Here is a 21,737-nt window from a genome sequence, read left to right as displayed (position 1 = left end):
AAGAAGTTACTAGAAAATGACCTTCATTTTAAAAAACAAAAAGAGCAGATCAGATGACATGAGATTCAGAAACAGGAGATCCAACAGAGATGAGAGATAAAGGAGGATGAATGGAGATCCTGGGATGACAGCTGTGCACAGGAGTAGAGGGTGACCACCCAGACTGAAGCAATGTGACTAAGGACGTGATGAAGGCTGTATCACCAAGGTCCCTGAAGCCACCCCACCTAGTTTTTAAGCTGAGGTCAGAACACTGCAATGAGCCTATCTCAGAGTCTTATCTGCACTTGGCTCATCTTGGCCATGAACTGAAATTTGAAGTTGTTGCTCTCCCCTCCTTAGCCTGAAGCTTCACCCCATGGAATTGTTCTGTTGTGACCTACTCCTGAGGACCTGAGATAGGCAATGAGAAGCTGAGATGTAGAAATGCAAAGCAGTTCTCTCTCCCAAAGCATTCCTCCAGACATCTAGTACCTGATGCAGATTACAACCCTGAGAAAGGCAGTGGCCTGAATAATCAAAAGTCAGATAATGATTACTTCTGGTGGGGAAGGAGAGAAACGTACTTGGGGACAGCAATAGGGAGTGCCTACAGGGATCAGCAATCTTCTATTTCTTAACCTGGGTGCCTACGTGACATTTTGCTATTCTTTAAACAGTACATATGTTTTATATACTCTTCCATATGTAAGATATGTTTTACAATAAAATAATTTAAGAAACTAATTCTAATGTAAATGTTGGGAACACATTTTTCTTTCCTGTTTAGGAGTAAATACGTCCTACCATGTTTTTTTTCTCTGCCAAGTGCTGCACTTCGTTTTACAGAGAAAAAGATAGTTGTTTATCTTTATGAAGTAATACATATCTCCATTTTATGAGATTTGGGTATATTTTCCATAAAGACTTTAAGAATTTCCTTTGCATTTTTACAATTTCAGGCATAAATTATACCTCGTCTTAAAAACTGATGTGGAAGCTAGATTGAATTACATCAAGGACCAGAAGTTCTCCATCTCAAGCTTAAGGCCTAAATCTAAGGTCATTCGATTCTCAAGAGGCATACAGTGTAGTGGTTAAGAGACTGGGCTCGAGAGCTTGACTATCCAGGTTTGAGTCTCACCTCTACCAATGATTCAACATTAGGCAAGGAACCTACCTCTAACAACCTCAGTTTCCCCATTTGTAAAATGGAAATAATCCTAGTACCTAGCAGTTATTGTAAAGAGTAAATACATTAATACACATAAAGCACATAAAACAATGCCTAACATATACTAAGTGCTTGATAAAAGTTATTATTATTACTATTAAAAATAAGCAACTGTCTTACTATGCATGGCAACTACCTTTCTACAAAAGAAGTTATTTCCATCAAACGGTCCATGAGTGCCAGACCTTGTTGTGGTCAGCCCTTCTCCTCATGGCCTCCTGGTATTCCACAACCATCATCACCTTTCCATCAGCCACTGCTTGCAAATGCGAGTTTGGATGAGGGAAGTGGCATTTGTAACCACTTGTTTAAGGATTTTCACACTCAGGATTGAGACATCGTTCCCTAAATGTGGCTAACTTAGCTTGCAGGTTGGCTGTCAAACAGTGTAGCTGTCTCCTTCATCAACCAGCCTCACAATGGGCCTCCACAAAGTACAGTCAACATAGTTGTGTGAGCAACGACTCACTGTAAACACAGGAAGTCACGCTAGACTCAGGGCCACCTTGGGGCACAGGGCCAACAGCACTGGATTGGGAGTTGGGAGGAGTGGGTTGTAACTGTGGCTCTGTGTGACCCACCAAGGGCTACTCAACCTCTCTGTGCCTAAATTTCCTCACCCACAGAATCAGGCAGATCACCCAGATTCAACATTCCTAAGTTCTGGGGTTCTAAGTGCATGTTGGTTTTTCCTTTAAATACCATATAATTAGTGCAGAGGAAAAGGAGATCACGGGGGCAGTGAGTATTCTGAAAACACAACCCATCATCCAAAACCGACTTGAGTGCTAGCACTGACCTGTTTGGGCTTCCATCCCATGTCTAGGTAGGGAGTGTAACAATGCTATCACTTTTTAAAATACAAGCCTAAGCTGGTTCCTACTGCAGACAATTGGCAGGTGCCCAATCAATATATTATTCCACCAGACAGTTGAATGCATTGGCCATTGGTCAAACATGAGGTCATGCAGTCCTATTGCTACAACTGGAAAAGCCAGATGAGGAACAAAAAGTTTCTTTTTTTTTAACAAATAGGAATCCATATTCCCAAACCCCTAATGTTGCCTTTCTTGGTACGTGGCTCAGGAGCAAAGGAAGACTGTGTTCAAGGTCAGGTTGGCTTTGCTGTTTGGCTCATCTGTTGTGCGTTTGTCCATTTGTGTTTCACATCAGTGAATCCCTGGCCAGGTTCCAGCGGCCCTGTGGGAATTTCTGAGCAGCATTGCCAGATCCCCATGGTCTTCCTCGCAAAACTGCACAGTTGGAAAGAACGGGTCAGGAGACTCCTGTCCCAGCCATCTGGACACACACGCTCAGTGGATATGCATAATATGAAGCACATGTGCTTTGCTCAAAAAAATAAAAAAAAAGGTTCTAAGGACTACAGAGGCGATTGCCAGAGGCAGTGGCGTTCTTCCAGTTTGCAGGCATTCCCAGACAAAACCAACTTTGCTGACCTGCTGCAGGTAAGCCCTGCACTCGGATTTTACCAGCGATTTCATCCATACACTTTTGTCCGGTTTTTACTGCCTCCCTAAGCATCTCCACTCCTTGCAAACGAAAAACCCAGGAGGAAAACTTTCAAAGCCCGTTTCTTCTCGGCTGCAACCCTTCCTTCCTTCCTCCTTCCCAAGACAGTTTGATTGAACTTGCAACCTGACCCCGCCCTGGGCTGGGCCCTCCACGCAGGCATTGTGGTTTCTCCTGCCAGTTGCAGCCTGTGCAGACAGAATACCTGAGCACCGCTGCCAAAACAGGAAGGTCGGCGCCTCTCTGAAGGGAGGCCTAGGGAGTATGCGTCTCCCAGGCGACTGAGATAAGAGATGAAGGGGCTCGGGCTTTCCACACTTCCAGTTACATTCCAGAGCCTTTCCCCTGTACTTCCTTCAACCCATTTGATTCATTCTTCACTCAACAAACATATCGAGCACCTGCAGATATCAAGTCCTGTGCTGGAGCCGGGGACACAAAGGTGACTGACATATATCTCTGTCTCCAGTAGCACTTCTGTGTGCCAGGCCACTGGGAGAGCAACCCTGGCACCTTGGGCTTCTCTGGAGTCTCCAGTGAAACCACCTCCATGCAATGCCAGCACTGGTCACACCAGGGTCCCCGACATAATGTCATGACAACCAAAGCCAACGGAGGATCTAAGGGAACGGGCGGTAGATCACCCAGCCCCAGCCCCATCTCCTGAGTTCCATCTCTCCCTCAGCAGAAGCAAGGGCTTCCAGGCTAGGGTCCAGTTTCAGGTCCCAAGAACATGTCTTGTCACAGCCAGCTGGCAGGCTGGCCATGGTGGCCTATGTTGAACTCTGATCTAGTGAATGAATAAACTTTTCACTAAACTTTTCACTAAATCATCACTGCCCACTTCTGGATCCTCTAAACGTCTGTTCACTAACAGTCTACAATGGAACAAATCTTTAACTAGATGGTAAGTAACTTGTACCCATACTGGCAAAATCTGTTTTATAAAGAGGGGTTAGGGCAGTAATAAGGACTCCAGACTGGGCCAGCACCCCCATACAATAGTTCATTTCAAGGATTCAGTCATGGATAGAGGTAGTGGGGAAAAGGGAAGGAGATGGTCAGGGGAGAAAGCCAGAAAACAGGGAGGGAAAAAATAGGATCCAGAAAGGGACAGGGAGAAAGAAAAAGAAGATAGGAGGAGGTCTGAAAGAGCTGAGTCTTGAAATGCTACTTGCTACTTTGCATCCCTTTTACTGTGGCCACAAATCCCAGTGGGTGGTCTGCTGTCCCCACCAGGGGTCCTGCAGTCCCTGTACATTTCTGAATTAGCACAACTTTCTAAGCAATCACCTCAGAAAGTGGCAGAAGTTTTCACACATGCTAGGGTCAGGCTGCCTGAGGCGAACAATGTGGAGGGCTGAGGCCTGAGCAGCCTGGCTTCCATCAGCAGGGTCCCTAACAGGGGCCCAGGTCACCCCTCTACTCTACAGAGAGAGGGATGGTACCTGAGGACCCAAAGGCGAGCATCAGGCTGCACAGGGAGCAACCCTGTCCTGACTGACACCCTGCCCTGCCCATCTTGGGACTTGAATTTGGTTCCAGCCAGCTGCGCGTGTCCACTGCCACGATTCCTCGTGGCATTTGGGAGCCATATTGTAGACACGCAGTACCTGGTTCTGCCTCTTTGCCTCACAGTCTTCCACCTCGTCTCCTGCTTCCCCTTCAAGCTCTGAGCCATCTAGTTTGACCAGGCATGAGAGGGCCCAGCAGAGGCCAGCCGGTTCTCAGACCCTCTTGATCTGAAGGTGAAAGGGAGCAGTGAAGGTATCTCGGTGGTGGAGCTGTCCTCCACCACCTTCCTCCAAGGGCATGCCAGAGCCAGGGTGGACCTGGAAGCACCAAGAAGCAGCGCTTTGGAGTCAAGAGCTATGGATTCACATTTTGGCTGAGCCACTTCCTGTGTCACCTCAGGAACGTTACATAAGCTCTTGGGGCTTCAACTTCCTTGTCTGTAAAATGGGAATAATCATCTCACCCACATCCTGCATTATCTCAAGGATAAGATAGAACGATATAGGTAAAGGGCCCGACACAGAGTTGGTACTCATGACTGTTTCTCCGTGCACACCCATACACACAAATAAGCAGGTTCTGCCGTGCTGGTGAAGTGAGAAATGCAGACAGGAGGACCAGTCCTCCCTCACGTTCAGAAGCTAACTGCAGAGCTCCAGTCCCGGCCCTGAGCTCACTGCCAGTGCTGTGAGCTTGTGGGTCTTGTCTGCAGGACTCTGCCAGCCGGAGCAGTGAGGCGCTTGGTGTTGCCACGTTTGGTTCTTACTCTGATGAGCCTGAGTTAGAGGCTGGAGCAGGGGCCTAAGTGAGCAGGAGGCCAAGCAGGGGATCTCAACCCTGGCTGAACAGCTGAATCACCTGGAGCGCCTGAACATACAGACCAGCAGGCCCCGTCCCACGGTGCTGACTAGCTTGGTCTGGGTGGGGCCTGGATTCTCTCGGTGCCTCCAAGAAGCAGGCAGGGTCGGAAGCCCCAAGGACAGGGGCTGAGATGAGGGGCTGGGGCTCTGCTTGAAAGTGCTCATCAGCTGTTCCGAGAAGACACAGGGCCTGGGTACTGATGCCTGGGTCCTGGAAATTATTTCACATCTCTTGGTCACCATTTCTGCATCTGTGAGAGGGAGACAACAACCTTGCCCGGTCTCCTTTACAGGGTCATTTGTGAGGGTCACTCGAGATGCTCTGTGTGAAAGCCCTGCTATACAGCACCACCTACTCAATCACCCCACACTTAAAATACAAAGGCCAGAACACCACAAACCATTCCGCACAAAGGAGTCTGTGTTTCCTCCTAGCACCTCCTTGGGCAGGGAGGAAAGGCTGAGCGAACTGCTCTGGGACAAGGCTCCCCATCCCTGAGAGGCCAAAAAACAAACAGCCAGAATCACAACTCCACACAGAGGCCATCCTGGGCACTGCAAGGCCTTCTGAGGCAGGCCTTGCCCACTGCGGCCTGGAAAGCCGTTCCCAGCAAAGCCACACAGAGATGCCCTCCCGCCACAGGGGGAAAGGAGCCCGCGAGGAAGGCTCAGGAAGACACCCGGCTAGGGGGATGATTGCACAGAGTCCCAGTGGTAGCTGGGCTGCTGTCCTCACCTCAGGAGGAGAACAGGACCCCAGGGAAGGGGAGACCCAAGCAGATGTTCTGGGGTGGGAACATCTGCAGATGAGCCATTGTCACTTGCTGGGGCAGAAGAGGCTGCAGTCTGGCATCGCCATCTTTCACTCAGTGTGTTCACTCCTGCACAAACATTTACTGAATGCCTAGTACACGCCAGGCACCATGCATTCCAGGAAGACCCCAAGCCTCGTCCTTAGTACCCACAAGTGCAAACCGATTGTGCGTTCCAGAGGAGCCGCCCAAACATCTGTTATGTTCATTATGTCCTGAATAGAACAGCAGTCACCTGGAGAGATTCTGGGGTGTATTCTTGGGTTAAGAAAATTAATCTTTAACTGGAATTTTATCAGAGAGGTTTTTTTGTTTTGTCTAATACAGAATGGTGAAAAATGCCTTTTCTAGTGAATTAAATTCCATCTTATTAAACATGGCTCTGTTGGCTATCAAATCGGCACGCTCGCCCCCAATCACTTCAGCCCATCGCACCTCTTCACCTGCTCCCACACTGCTGATGGCTTTATCTCCAGACCTGATCACACTTCTGACCCATCATGTTTAGCTGCCTACCAGCCATCTGCACTTGGTTCTTGCTCAAACTCTTATGTTAACCTCACCCTCTCCCCTACATCTGTTCCTGCTGCCATATTTCTCCCTGATCCCAGTGCATGATGCCACTTACCAGCCAGCCTTGTGTCAGCCATGTCTCATCTCTGCATCCCATCCTGCCATCTTCGCCTCTCTTTAATCTGCTCCATCTTGCCCAGAGGCACTGTATCATCATTGCTTTCCTGGATTACCATAATAGCCTCTCAAATAAGTTTCCCGCCTCCATTCTTCATCCCTATCTCAAGGCATTGATTTTTCATACTGTGGGCAGAGCAATTTTTTTTAAATGTAAAACTGACTGATGTCACACTTCCCACTGGCCCCAAGATAAAGCAGAAGCCCCTCAGTGTGGCAGACAACGCCTTCTGTGAGCTGGCTCTGCCTGCTCCTTACACCCAGGGCTCTCTCATTTTCCCAAGCACAGCAGGCTCTTGGGAAGCTGCCCTCACTGCTAGATATGTTCCTTCTCTTCTTCCTCTGACTAAATCCTGTACTCCCTTAATACTCACCTCAGAGAGAACCTCCTCTGAAAGACCTTTCCTGACTTTCAGGCTGCGTGAAAAGCTCCCCTGGAAGCCCCCTAGGTGCCCTGTGTAAACTCCTGTCATAATAATTGTCACTACTCAGTAACTGTCTGTTTACTTGCCTGGGTCTCCCATGACACTGTGTGCCGTTAAAATTAATGAAATGGATAAATCTCAAAAATATGTTGGGTGAGAAAAGAAAATTGCAAAATAATTCATCCACCATTCAAACATTTACCAAATGCAAGGGTCCATGCAGTATGATGAAATGCATGTAAAAATTTCAAACACTAAACATCAGTAAGATCAAGTATGGCTATCTACATATTTTAGAAAAATAAGACTACCTGGGAAGGACGGACCTACATCAGCCTCAGGATAGTGGCCACCTGGGGGAGAAGGTGGATAGAAGTACAGCTTATGTTGTGTCTGTAATCCTGTATTTATTTTCAGTTTTAAAAGAGAGCTGAAACAAAACTGGCAAAATATAATGCATTAAATTTGCGGGTTGGATAGATGAATATCTGTTACATTATTTGCTATATACTTGAAATATTTCATCAGTACATTTTTTAATCTTTTAATGAAGAACCAGAGTCTCAAATGCCCTCACTAACGTCCCTGGGGGCCTGAGCAGACTTCTTCGGCCGCTTACCCCAACTGATCTGTATGGGCTTGGCTGCTGCTCGCTCTGAGACAGGCAGAAACACAAACTGGAGATGTAAATATTTTTATCCTTAGTTTTACTGAAGACAAAACTGAGGTTCAGAATATCTAACCTTGCTTAAGACCACACAAAGGATCCTAGGCTTCAGACCACGTTTTCATGTATAATTCTCACCAGCTGTTTCATCCAAGAATGAGAATACATTCAACGGGGCATGGTGAAGAGAATTCCAGAAATAGAAGCAGAGCTGTATTCATATGTATTTATAAACCAGTGAATAGATCTATTTGGGGGAGTATGGGGGTTAAGAAATGTGCAAAGCTGGAGATTTAGCCAAATCAGTAATTTAGGAATAGACCATGAAGCTTATTAAATGAAAACCTATTTGGTTTGGGTTTTGTCCTATAGGCAATAGAAGAGCTATAGGCAATAGATATATTTAAGCTGGAGAGTGATACAAGCAAAGCACTGTTTTAGGAAAATTAATCTGGCTTCAGTGTATAGGAGGGGTTGGTTGCCCATAGGAGATGGGTGGGGTCAGCCAAAGGGAAGACCCTGGAAAGATAAATTTAGATTTGAAAATCATCTAAATGACCCACATAAGAAATGACATCTGCTGATCTAAGATGAGAGCTGCAGGGTGGAAAAAAATAGGAGGGTTTAAGCTAGACAGAGAAATAAAAGTTAACTCCAAGCCTTCCAGGCTTGGTAAAAATGTGTAGACATTTGGGAGATAAGCTAATTATTTGCTTATTGCCTTTTGAGGAGACAGTGAGGAGGAGAAGGTAAATAAAGGGAGGAGATAAAAATTGAGGACTTCAGCTTTACTTGTCTTTAATTCAGTGTGATGCTCAGACATCCAAGTAGCGATCCAACAGGAGTTGGTGACATGGGAGCTCAGTTCAAGAAAGCTAGAGAACGGATGAGAACCACCTGAGCAGCAGTGATAGTGGAAGGCTATCTCTGAGGAAAGGAGCACAGAGAAAAGCACTGACAGCAGAGGACTGAGCCCATGGTCCCCCTGCCCACATCAGGGGACAAGAAGACTAAGAAGAAAGCCAAGACTGTGTGGTATCCTAGAAGAAATAGGAAGAGAACCTTTCAGATCAGCATGGGTGGCTGCTATAGACTGAATATTTGTGTCCCCCCCCACCCCCCAAATTCATGTATTGAAGCCTAACTCCCAATGTGATGGTTAGGAGGTGGGGCCTTTGAGACATGATTAGGTCATGAAGGTTGAGCCCTCATGAATATGATTACTGCTGTGGACAAAAAAGGGGCCATATATTAAACCTGACAAGCTCAGGAGACTGAAAGTTACCACAGAGGATGGCGTGAACATAAAAATGCCTAACAAAGATGGGCCATGGTGGGAAGTCACATCCTTGGCTCCAAGGAAGCCTGTAGCTTCCTTCACAAAGGTCAATCTTTACCTTAAGCCTATCTGTCAACTTTTTGCATCTAAGATAACATACCCTTACAATATCAGAGTAATCTCTTTTTCCAGACCTCCCCATCCCCCCAGGGGCACAAACCACCACACCAGAGCAGGAAACTACAAAGTCCCTCATTGCTATCTTGTTCCCCAAGTACTATCTCTATGTGCTGTAAAATGCTATTAATTATGCTGTACCCACCAATGTAAAAGAAGTGTGTGTCTGGGCCAGCCGAGTGGCACGTTGCTTAAGATTGGCTTGGGACGCCAGCTCTGAGCAGCAGGGCCCCGGTTCAGATCCTACATGAGGGCCAATGATGCTGCGCCCTCAACAGCTAAGATGGTGAACAACAGCTCGACCTGGAGCTGGGCTGCCATGAGTCGCAGGCAACGGTGTAGGCTGCAGCCCCTGCTGCAGTGGGCTGCCATGAGCTACCATGAGCGGCTGGCAGCCAGCGTGAGTGGCCAGCAGCTGGCATGAACTGCTATGAGCCACTGTGAGCGGCCGTCCAATGGCCGGCGAGCGAATGCCTCACCTGGGAAGAGCGTAATGATAATACCAACATGGGCCAGTGAAGCGACATCCTCTATAACTAGACTGAAGAACAAAAAGACAGCAACTTGTCTGTTCCCCTTCCTCGATTCCCCAATGCTGTTTCCCTCCCCCAATTCCCCAATAAAATCTTTAAAAAAAAAAAAAGAAGTGTGTGTCTCTCCAGTGTACTTTTATCCAATCCCAGAGATTTCCCCACTTTGCTTTCTCCCATCCCCTTACTCTACAACTGATGGATTTCATGTAACCTTCCTCCTTTTATTCTAATGTATAAAATAAGTTGCAAAACAGCATTTTCTGGAACATTTTCTCAATCCGTTGAGGCTTTGCTTTCTGGCAACTGTCGTCAGTTTGGCTCAAATAAACTCCTATAAGTTTCCTCTTAGGCTGGATGTCTTTCATCAACAGCGCCCTTATAAAACAGACCCCAGAGACATTCCTTGCCCTTCCGCCATGTGAGAAGACACAGAGAAGACGGCTGTCTATGAACCAGGAAGGGGACCCTGACTACACACCAAACCTGCCAGTGTCTTCCCAGCCTCCAGAACTGTGAGAGATCAATTTCTGTTGCTTATAAGCCACCCAGTCTGTGGTATTTTGTTATAGCAGCCTGAATGGACTGCAACGGTGGTCAACAGTGCAAAAGGGGTCAAGAATGAGAAATGAGAGAAGGTTCTGGACTTGGAGATCAAGAGGTCAGTGGTACCTCAGGTAGAGAAATTTCAGCAGAGAGCAGGGCCAGGCATGCTCGACCCACTCCTTTATAGCTCCCAAGCAGTGGCCTTGGTCCCCTTACCACCAATCACAAGCCCCCTGCTTCGCTAAGGAGAGCCAGCTCCCACCTGCTAGACTCAGCATGGGGTGAACCTGGGCCTGCCCTTGCTTTGCACTGTCCAATGAGCTACCCCCAGCAGAGGCCGAGTGCCAAGGCAGAGCAGAGCATGCACTATGGGCTCTGGGGTTGAGGAGAATACAGAGCCATGCTAGGCAACAGTCTTGCTAGATAACCAAAAAGTTAAGCTTGGGGGTGCATCATTTCATTTTAAAAGGCAGAGCCTAGACTGAAAACGTGCCACATGTCACCTTATTTTCTAAAATGTATTTTCTTTATATTTGCCTGACTTCTATGGCAATAACAGAATTTTGGCATGACACTCATCTTACATAAATGAAAATACAATCCAACAAAATGGCATTTTAGGAGCTTTAAGCCAAACAAATGCTTAAGAGTACCTTGTTTAAATTAAGTTGTCATGCTATTTAGCTTTTCACAGTAATGGAGTACTGTGTCTCCACAGAGCCTTGCGCAATGATGCTTATTTTGGAAGAGAAAGGACAGGAGTTTGGGAAAGGAAGAGGGGCCCATGCTGCCTGCCTGAAGGCAAGGAGTCTAGAGAGGTGAGGAAATGGAGGCGATGAGTAAGATCCACTGTTGTGGGACGTTTGGAGATGAAATGAGAGGTATGACATAGTGGTTTGAGAGGAAAGGATGTGCCTGTGAAAAACATCAGACTATACGAAAAATCTGCACCCTGTCTGTGAGACCCCCCCAGTGCCTTTCCCCCACCTCTCCCCTGCTCCCAGAACTGTGGCAGCCAGGCATGCCTCTGGCAGCAGGCTGGAGAATTCTCTGGAGAACATCAACTACACCAGAGTAAAGACCTACAGAAACTGACATTTGGGAAACTTCCAATGAAACAGCTCAGTTTATCAAAGGATCGCCCCACAATGACGCCTTCCTGCCACAATTGCCACCCACTGAAATTGCACACAGACCTACCAATCAGCTTTTCAGTGTCTCGTTATTAAAAATGAATGAACAACCAAGTACTACCAGACATTTCAAGAAAGTCTGTAGAAATAAACACAGAACAAAACAACAGAAACAAAGAAACCTGGGGGGGAAAAAAACAGAATATAAACAGCAGAAGAAAATTTCAAAAGAAAACAAAACCCCTATAATTTATAGCCTGAAAGAGTCAAAAGGAGATATCATAACCATGATACAAGAACAGAATGTGATTTTTAAATGAATAATCAGAGAACAACAAAGAGTTCTTGGAAATTTAGGATAACCAAAACAAAAAATTCTGTAAAAAGCTTGGAAATAAAGTTGAGGAACTCGCCCATAAAGAAAGGAGAGAACAGGGCCGGCCGAGTGGCGCAATGGTTAAGAACTGGCTTGGGACACCAGAGGGCCCTGGTTCGGAGCCCACATATGAGGGCCAGTGACACTGCCCTCCACAGCTAAGATGCTGAACAACAGCTCAACCTGGAGCTGGGCTGCCCTGAGGCAACGGCATAGGCTGCAGCCCCTGTGGCAGTGGGTTGCTATGGGCTACCGTATGTAGCCAGCAGCCGCAGTGAGCGGCCGTCCAGAAGCCGGTGACTGATCTGCCTCGCCTGGGAAGAGCGCAATGATGGTGCCAACTTGGGCCAGTGAAGCAACGTCCTCCACAACTAGACTGAAGAACAAAATGACAGCAACTTGTCTGTTCCCCTTCCCCCAATTCCCCAGCACTGTTCCCAACCCCCCCAATTCCCCAATAAAAATCTTTAAAAAAGAAAAGAAAAGAAAGGAGAGAACAGGGCTGGCCGAGTGGTGCGTTGGTTAGGAGTTGGCTTGGGATGCCAGCTCTGAGCAGCAGGGCCTGCTTCAAATCCCACAGGAGGACCAGTGATGCTGCGCCCTCTACAGCTAAGATGGTGAACAACAGCTCGACCTGGAACTGGGCTGCCGTGAGTTGCCAGTAATGGCGTAGGCTGCAGTGGGGCTAGTCAGCAGCGGGCGTGAGCTTTCGTGAGCTGCCATGAGCCGCTGTGAGCAGCCGTCCAATGGCTGGCGAGTGACTGCCTCAGCTGGGAAGAGCGCAATGATAATACCAACAATAATACCAACATGCGCCAGTGAAGCAACATCCTCTACAACTAGACTGAAGAACAAAAAAAGGACAGCAACTTGTCTGTCCCCTTCCCCTATTCCCCAATGCTGTTTCCCTCCTCCAATTGCCCAATAAAATCTTTAAAAAAAAAAAAAAGGAGAGAACAAAGAGATAACTTACAGGAGAGATAAGATAACAATAACAACAAGGTTCAAACCAGGAGCTCCAACATCTGACTAGTCAGATTCAAGAAAATAATTAAACTGTAAAAACCAGAAAAAACAAAGGAGAAGAAATTGTCAAAGGAAAAAATGAAAATTCTAGATTAAAAGTGCCTAGGCAAGTGAATAAAATTTTTCACTTTAAAATTTTAGAACCTAAAGGGTAAAGGGGAGCCCCTAAGCACTCTGAGGAGAAGGAAGAGGTTTCCTATCAACAGCAGAAATCAGAATGGGGCCAAATTCCTGGATGCTGCTGAATGCTGGAAGGTAGGACAACAAGGACTTCAAACTTCTAAGGGAAAATGATTTTCAGCCTAGATTTTCATATTGCCAACCAATCACATATGAAAGTGGAAAGTGACGTTTTCCATCATAGACAGAAGAGGGTGATTTAGCATCCAGAGAACAGGGAACAACATCTGGGAGCCGTGAAGGCAAGTTCCAGCACTACAGCCGGGATCCAGCCCAAGATGGTCCATGCAGGAGAAGGATGGTGAGAAGGGGTCCTCTAAGAAAAGACATAACGTAAGGAGCTCCGGGGAAAATGCCTACAGGTATTCAAAAGCTCTATGGAGACTTTTTTAAATGGTGACAAAAACCTAGAAAATAAAGCAAACAAACAAAAAAAAGTGTGATGGGTTGACTGGTGGCCCCCAAAAGATATGTCAACATCCTAACCCTGAGAATCGGTGAAGGTGACCTCATTTGCAATAAAGGTCTTTGCAGACGTCATTAAGTTAAGGATCTCAAGATGAGATCATCCTGGATTATCCAAGTTGGACCTATTTCCAATGATAAGTTGTCGTTAAGATATACAAGAGGAGGGACAAGAGGAGGAGAAGGCTGTCTGAAGACAGGCAGCAATGGGGGTGATTCTGCCACAAACCAAGGGAACGCCTGGAGCCATGAGAAGATGGAAGAGGCACGGAAGGCTCCTCCCCTAGAGCCTCTGGAGGGAGGGTGGCCCTCACTGCAGACTTCCGGCCTCTAGAACTGTGAGGGAATAAATGTCTGTTGTTTTAAACCACCAAGTTTGTAGTTGTTTGTTAAGACAACCCTAGGAAACTAATACATGGTGTAAGCTTAATTTCAAGAAAAGCTAAATGATATACAAAAAAGAAAGCAATTGGAGTACACAATTTGGCTCAAAAATGAATATTTTCATGTATATGTATTACTTTAATTGCATATAAAAATAACTTTAAAAGAACAAATGACATAGGAAAAAATTTTCAGCATATGTAACTAACATTGTCTAGCACTAATAAAAGCTAAACGAATATTTGTTGAATTAAGTCATTAAAAAGTAAGACAACTTAAAAGAAAAATAGGGAAAGATCATAGACAACTGGCAATAAAAATACAAATAAAATTATCCTCATTAATGATTTAAGAATAGCAAATAAAAAGAAAAGGATCGTAATTTTTGCCCATAACATGACAGAAATTTTTTTTTTTTAAGCTGAGCCATCCTGCCACCTGTTGGCAGCTCAGCGGCTGCTCAGCTCGGGCCGGGAATCAAACCGCTGTTGCTCAGAGCTCGCACTCTTGAGTGAGCTCTTAACCAACTGAGTCACTCGGCCGGCCCCCATGACAGAAATTTAATAGACTGAACATATCCAATATTGTCCAGGGTATGAGGAATCAATAACTCTAATATATTTCAATAATCAATAACTCAGTAAACTAGTGGAAGTTTAGAATGGAACAACCTTATTGGAAGGCAATTTATCAGAACTTAACAAAATTTAAAATATGCTTGACCTTTGTCCTATGAATTCTATTGATAAGCCTTGGTCCTACAGAAATAAGCTTCAGGGCTGGCCGAGTGGCGCATTGGTTAAGAGCTGGCTTGGGACGCCAGCTCTGAGCAGCAGGGCCCCGGTTCGGATCCCACATAAGGGCCAGTGACACTTCCCTCTACAGTTAAGATGGTGAACAGCATCTCGACCTGGAGCTGGGCTGCTGTGAGTCGCCGGTGACGACATAGGCTGCAGCCCCTGCTGCAGTGGGCTGCCATAAGCTACCCTGAGTGGCCAGCAGCCGGCAGCCAGCGTGAGCTGCCAAGAGCCTCCGTGAACGGCCGTCCAGAGGCCGGTGACCGATCTGCCTCACCCAGGAAGAGCGCAATGACGGTGCCAACTTGGGCCAGTGAAGCAACGTCTTCCACAACTAGACTGAAGAACAAAAGGACAGCAACTTGTCTGTTCCCCTTCCCCAATTCACCAATGCTGTTCCCCTCCCCCAATTCCCCAATAAAATCTTTAAAAAAAATAAAAAGAAAGAAGCTTCAAATTTTGTACAAGGATATTCATGTCAGTAATATTTGTAGTAGCAACAAACTGGAGAAAACTAAATGTTCATCAATAAATGAATGTTTAAATATAAAGTATTTTAGATCTATAATATAGAATACTATGCAGGTATTTAAAAAGAATGAGGGAATCTTTAATGTACTGACATTACAGGATACCCATAATATGCTACTGAGAGGAGAGGAAAAGCAGAACAATGTAGAATTTAATCACATTTCTACAAAGAACTATGTTGTGTTTATGTACGTTTTTGTGTGCATGTGTGCTTGTACATGGAAGGAAAATAGACTGGAAAGGTATTTACCAATCTCCCTCTGGGGAGTAGGAGTGGGAGAATGGAGTAAGGGGAGGAACCTTTCACTTTTTCTTTATATTTCAGGATATATATTTTTTTACAATACAAAAACATTTATTTTTGTCTTTGAAATAAAGGGAAAATATAATTTGACTTAAGTGTATTTATTTATTTATGATTTTAACATTAACTGTGTGGTTTTAAAATGTGTCTGCAAATTTTTTGGCACGTCTCATTCAAAAGGTGGAAACTAATTCTCCTCCCTTTGAATAAGGGTCAGACTAAGTGACTCACTTTTAACAAACATTGTGGTGAAGTCGTTGCTATGTGATTTCTGAAGTAAGTCATTAAGAGGAAAGCTTGTTCTCTCTTTCTGATTGTTTACTCTTGGGGAAACTAGTCAGCCCATGACTTGAGGACACGTAAGCAGCTCTCAGGAAAGTGCCACATGGAAAAGAACTGAGGCCGCACACCAACAACCAGTACTAATTTGCCAGCCAAATCCTCCAGCCCCAGTCCAGCCTTCAGATAACTGCAGTCCCTGCTAACATCTGACTGAAACTCATGAGAAACCTTGAGCCAGAACCACCAGCCAAGTCACAACCAAACTCGTGGCCCACAGAAAAGGTAAGAAAGATTAAATATCTATTGTTGTTTTGTGCCACTAAACTTTGAGGTCATTTGTTCAACAGCAATAGATAACTAACAGCTATACCAAACTTCCTCTGGAGATCAAAAGTGGGAATGGAATAAAGAGCCCAGAAATAAACCCACACTAATACAGTAACTGATCTTTGACAATGGAGCAAAGGCCATTCAATGGAGGTAGGATAGTCATTTCAGCAAATGGTGCTGGGAAGGCTGGATATTCACATGTAATAATAATAATAATAATAATAATAATAATAATAATAATAATAATAATATTGTTTTTTAATCTAGACATTCACCTTACATTTTTCACAAGAATTAACTCAAAATGGATCATAGACCTACATGTAAAACACAAAACTATAAAACTTCTAGAAAATAACATAGGAGAAAAAGCTAAGTGACTTTGCATTTAGTAGGGACTTTTTAGGTACAACATCAAAAGTATAATCCATGAAAGAAAATAATTGATAAGTTAAACTTCATTACAACTAAAAATGTATGCTCTGCAAACAACACTGTTAAAAGAATGAAAAAAAAAAACCCCACAGATATTTACAAAACATATCTGATAAAGGGCTTGTATCCAAAATATACAAAGAATTCTTAAAACTCAACAATAACAAAACAACCCAATTTTTAAAAGGGGCAAAAAATCTGAACAGACACCTCACCAAAGATGATATACAGAAGTCAAATAACCATATGAAAAGGCTCATTAGGAAATTGCAAATTAAAACAATAATGAGATACCACCACTATGTACCTATTAGAATGGCTAAAATCCAAAAAACTGACAATAGCAAATGCTGATGAGGATGTGGAACAGCATGAACTCTCATTTGCTGCAGATGAGAATGCAAAATGGTACAAAAGCACTTTGGAAGACACTTTGGAAGTTTCCTACAAAGATAAACATAGTCTTATCATATAATCCAGCAATCATGTTCCCGGGTATTTATTCAAAAGGGTTAAAAAGTTATATTCTCACAAAACCTGCACATGAACATTTATAGAAACTTTATTCATAAGTGCCAAAAGCTGGAAGAAACCAAAAAGTCCTTCAATACGTAAATGGATTAAAAAAACAACAACTGTGGTACAGCTATGCAATGGAATATTATTCACTGCTAAAAAAGAAATGAGCTATCAAGCCATGAAAAGACACGGAGAAACCTTGAGTGCATACTGCTTAATGAAAGAAGCCAGCCTGAATATGCTGCATACTGTATGACTCCAACTCTGTGACATTCTGGAAAAGGCAAAACTACAGAGACAATAAGAAGATCAGTGGTTGTGGGGAGTTCAAGGTTGGACAAGGGGTGAAAAGTTAGAGCACAGGGATTTTTAAGGCATTAAAACTGTTCCGTACGATGCTGCAAAGGTGGATACATGTCATTATATACTTTTCACAGCCCATAGAACTGTACAGTACAAAGGGTGAATCTACCCTCAATTATGAGCTTTAGTTAATAATAATGTGTCACTATTGGCTCATCAGTTGTGACAAATGCACCACATTAATACAAGCTGTTAATAATGGGGAAACTGGTGGGGGGGTGTGAAGAGAAAGGATATCAGAACCTCTGAACTATCCGCTCAATTTTCTGTAAACCGAAACTGCTCTTAAAAACTAAAGGCTATTTTTTTTAAGTAACATTAATCAATTGAAGGAAAAGTAGAAATAAAATAATATAGCCACCTGTAATCTTAGCAGAAGATAAACACTGTTAACACCGAAGCATAGTTCCTTCCCATCCTTCTTCCTGGTTTTTTTTTTTCAAATACCTATGTATATGTCATTGTTTTTTTTAAGGAGTTGAAATCATTCTGCTAAATCCATTCTGAAGTATTATGATCTAGTTTTAGTTTGGATTTTTAACTGCAAAGAAAGTAGCCCCATATATAAAACATCAGTGATACCAAAAACAGATTATGGAGGGGCCAGTTGCTATGGGGATGATTGAAAATAAATTTTATTTCACACTACACCCTGCTAATGTACTGACCAGAAAGAAGGAGAAATATTTGAAGTAACTTAGAAGAGCAGCCAAGAAAAGCTCTAATCAAGAAGAAGGAAAATACATCAGCCTTGTGAGGTTTCAAAGAGGCCAGTAGCGTCATCCTACAATTTAACTAAGTATACCCTTTAAGCAACCATATGGATGGAGGGGAGAAGCACCCAGGAATCAGAGACTGGGGTAGACCCTCTCTCTCCTGCACTGACAGTTTGATGGCCAAACAGGCAGCAGATGTCCCTCAGGATATGGCTTGTCTCTACAGGGTGCCACAATGTCAGGAAAAATAATCACCCCTTCCCTCCCGTGGAGATGCTCCAAATATTTAGCAAGCTGCCAGGCCCAGGATTCACATGATCTGTTTGGACACTGCATTGGCCCTTCGCATTGGAGTGGGTCCTGGGACCCCTTCTCTACATGTTGGGTCATGGGGCAGTCTGGAGGAGGGACCAGGGTGCCAGAGGGTAGGGGGCACAAGGGGAGCTCAGGGGAGTCACCAAGTGACTGACTTTCCAGTAGAAAAAAAATTAATATATAAAGAAGTGATAAGGCCAGATCAGTGTGTAGTACCAACTGAATCCTGACCTTCCTTCCACCAACATTTTTATGAAAGACAAGCCTGTATAGGACACACATCAGAGGCAGCCTTGGAAGGGAAAAGGAGAGCTGCTATCGCAAAAAGACAGCCAGTAGTGTGAAGGCAGGCCCAACTTCCCGCTTGAGGGAACAGCTCAGCTTTGGAGTCACCTAGCTCCAGTTTCACTCCCAGCTCTGCCATGCATTGCCATGAATTAGATGATCTCCGAGCCTCAGCCTCCTCATCTGTAAATGGGTGTAACTATTCTTCCTTCGTGAGGTTATGATAAGGATTACACAACATAAGCCACATGAGGTGCCAAGCAAAATGCCTGGCACACAGCAAGTGCTCAGTCCGTGCAGCTGCTGTCACCACCACTACCATCAGAGGCAACTGTGCTGCAGGACCTTCTTGTCTCTTTTTTAACACAGCTGGTGGCCCCATCTCCCTTTCCCGCCCATATTCCAACGTAGATTCCTCGTCACTATTGCCACATAAAGACAGAGTCCCCGAAGTGTGAAATATCAGGCAGTTACCTTTTTTCTACAGCATCCTAGGAATAGCTCTGTACTCTGGATGCCAAACCAACTCAAATCACAAAACTATGAAGTTATGGGACAGCCTGGGTAAGAGCTTCTCACTCCAAGCAGAAGGATTTAGGATTAGAGTTGCTGAGCATCCCTAAGGCTGAGGAAAACCATGGTTAAACAGTCACAGTCTGGGGTTGGCCGAGTGGCTCAGTTGGTTAAGAGCTCGCTCAAGAGTGAAAGCTCTGAGCAACAGCGGTTTGATTCCCGGCCCAAGCTGAGCTGCCACTGAGCTGCCAACAGGTGGCAGGATGGCTCAGCTTAAAAAACAAAACAAAACAACAGTCATAGACTGAGTACCAGCATAGGACACCATTTCCCAATGGTCCCAAAGCATACCTGGCTGTTTAGTCTCTTTCTTTAAGCTTAGTTAATAGGTTCACATTTTTACTTTGAAAAACATTTCAACATAGAAAACTACAGATAATCAAACTGATATATACCTCCATCTCCCAAAATGATCACTGTTAACATTTACATCAATTTCTTTTAAAAAATAAAGTATAACAGATAAAATTAAAGTCTATTTTCTTCCCTACTCCCAGATCTATTTCTTGCCTCCTCCCGTAATCACCATTATGAATTTGATGTTTATCCAGTTCGACTTTATCTTTTGTCTCATCTAAACTTTCCAGGTTTTTTAATACAAAGAAAAAAAAAAGAAACACAGAAAATGTGCTAAGTGAAAATGTCTGTGTGAAAAGGGGCTGTTGGGCCTCTGAAGCCGCGCCAAGGCACACCCACTCACTTGCTCCAGAAAAAGCACAGGCCTGTTACAGGTAAAGCCTAATTGGGAGTAGTCTTGCAAACTCACATCTATAAACACCTAGAAAGCAGTGCAGACCCTGGAAGGCCATCCATTGAACGCCAAAGGCTTACCTGGGTCCAGGTGTGTGAAAGAGCCCAGCACGAAGTCCAGTGTGGACACGGCCAGCAAGAGCAGTAGCAGCAGCTGGAGCCGGATGATCCACTTGACGCCCGCTAGGTTAATCCCCAGCAAGGCCACAAGCACCGCGACTGAAATCCCTCGCACGGCCCAGATATTCCTGAGGCTCAGCAAATCGGAGATGGACTCAGCGAAGCCAGTGATGTACATGGCACCTGCAACACACTGATAGGAAATTCTAGGTAGGAAGAGTCAGCCAGAGAGAGAAGCTCAGGACTCCATGGGCCGCAGCCGCCTGGCACGGAGGAGCCCGCCCACCCCTGTGGGCATGAGACCTGGGAACCAGGATGGGGTTACATGAGCCTTCCCACCCAGGAACCCTACCTCATGCCCCATTTCTTCTGATCTACCATCATCCAGAGTGGGTAATGAAGGCCCACCCAAGCCTGGAGCTAGCCGATTGTCAGTGGTAACTAAAATGAAAAGATTATGGGAAGATGGGACTCTGGGCCAAGGGAACTTGGGACTTCTCTGTCTGAGCTATTCAGGAACTAAATAGAGAATAAAAACACACAGGGAGTCCCATCTCAGAACCTTGAAAGGGCACTGAAGCAAACCCCAGGTTTTCCTCCATTTCTTGTAGGTCACTATTATAAAATACACACACACACACACACACACACACACACACACACACACACAAACAATCTAAAATTTGTAAATAAAAAAAATAGTGGACAGCACATCTTCTCAATGTCATTGGAAGAAAGGCTACCCAAGGACGATCTTGGGTATGTGAATGTATTTAGTTCTACTCTCTGTTTACTACTGATTAAATATATTAAATGTCCCAGAATTAGCCAAGTTACATGTTAACTTACAGTTGTTGGTTTTTTTTTCAGTAGAGATATACTGTCCAGTGAAACAGATGACTCAAAAGATGAGGGTTTATTGTCCTGTCAAGACATTAATTAGTTTTGTATCTAACCCAGCAATCTTACCTTTACATTTATTTATTAAATTGCCTATTAACTTATGGACTTGATCTATATCCATCCAGGCTCCACACCTAGCATCTCCACTGCTCTTCACCATCTTACTGGCTCCTCTATTAATTAATTAGTTAAATAAAACCTTTGGCACATGTTTATTTTATATTTGCCTGAGAGTCATGATTTTACCTTTTTAAAAAAATTTGAAACACAATTTCAAATAAATACTTGAAAATAACACCAGCCTCACTTTCCATAATTCTTCCACCCCCTTTTGTATCAGGTTGATCCCTTCACCATCCCCTAGGACAGCAGGTCACTCTCATCACTGTCCCTGTGCTCTGCTCTCCCAAAGAGCAAACTCTATTCAGGACTCCGTCAAGTTCTTCCTTTTCCATGAAGTTTTTCTTCATCCATCTTTTCTGAATAAATATGATGGTTTCTACTGGTGCCATGTAATTAATTATCTGGTTCCATATTCTATTATTTAATGCATATAAGTTTGTCTCCCTATCTGTACCACCAAGAATGCAAACATCTTAGAAAACAAAAATTTTTATAAAAGCTGATTGTACCTCTTAAAATCCCCTGCATTTGCTAAGTAAGTTGCAAGCATTCAATATATACTTTGTGACATGTTTACTGCATG

At 44.4% G+C, this 21,737-nt stretch overlaps 1 protein-coding gene across 1 annotated transcript in view; it reads right to left on the bottom strand.

The window, feature by feature from the left end:
* The window catches only part of LOC109387170 (solute carrier family 12 member 8-like), a 63,520-nt gene that overhangs the window by 6,574 nt on the left and 35,209 nt on the right, over positions 1-21,737 (bottom strand). The window contains exon 5 of the mRNA XM_019650903.1: positions 20,090-20,321. Coding sequence (XP_019506448.1) covers positions 20,090-20,321 — 232 coding nt within the window. The remainder of the gene's footprint in view (positions 1-20,089; positions 20,322-21,737) is intronic.

This window comes from Hipposideros armiger, unplaced genomic scaffold (assembly GCF_001890085.2).
Source record: "Hipposideros armiger isolate ML-2016 unplaced genomic scaffold, ASM189008v1 scaffold_8, whole genome shotgun sequence".
Lineage (NCBI taxonomy): Eukaryota > Metazoa > Chordata > Mammalia > Chiroptera > Hipposideridae > Hipposideros > Hipposideros armiger.
The sequence above is the reverse complement of the archived record's forward strand: the minus strand, read 5'-3'. Positions and strand labels throughout refer to the sequence as shown.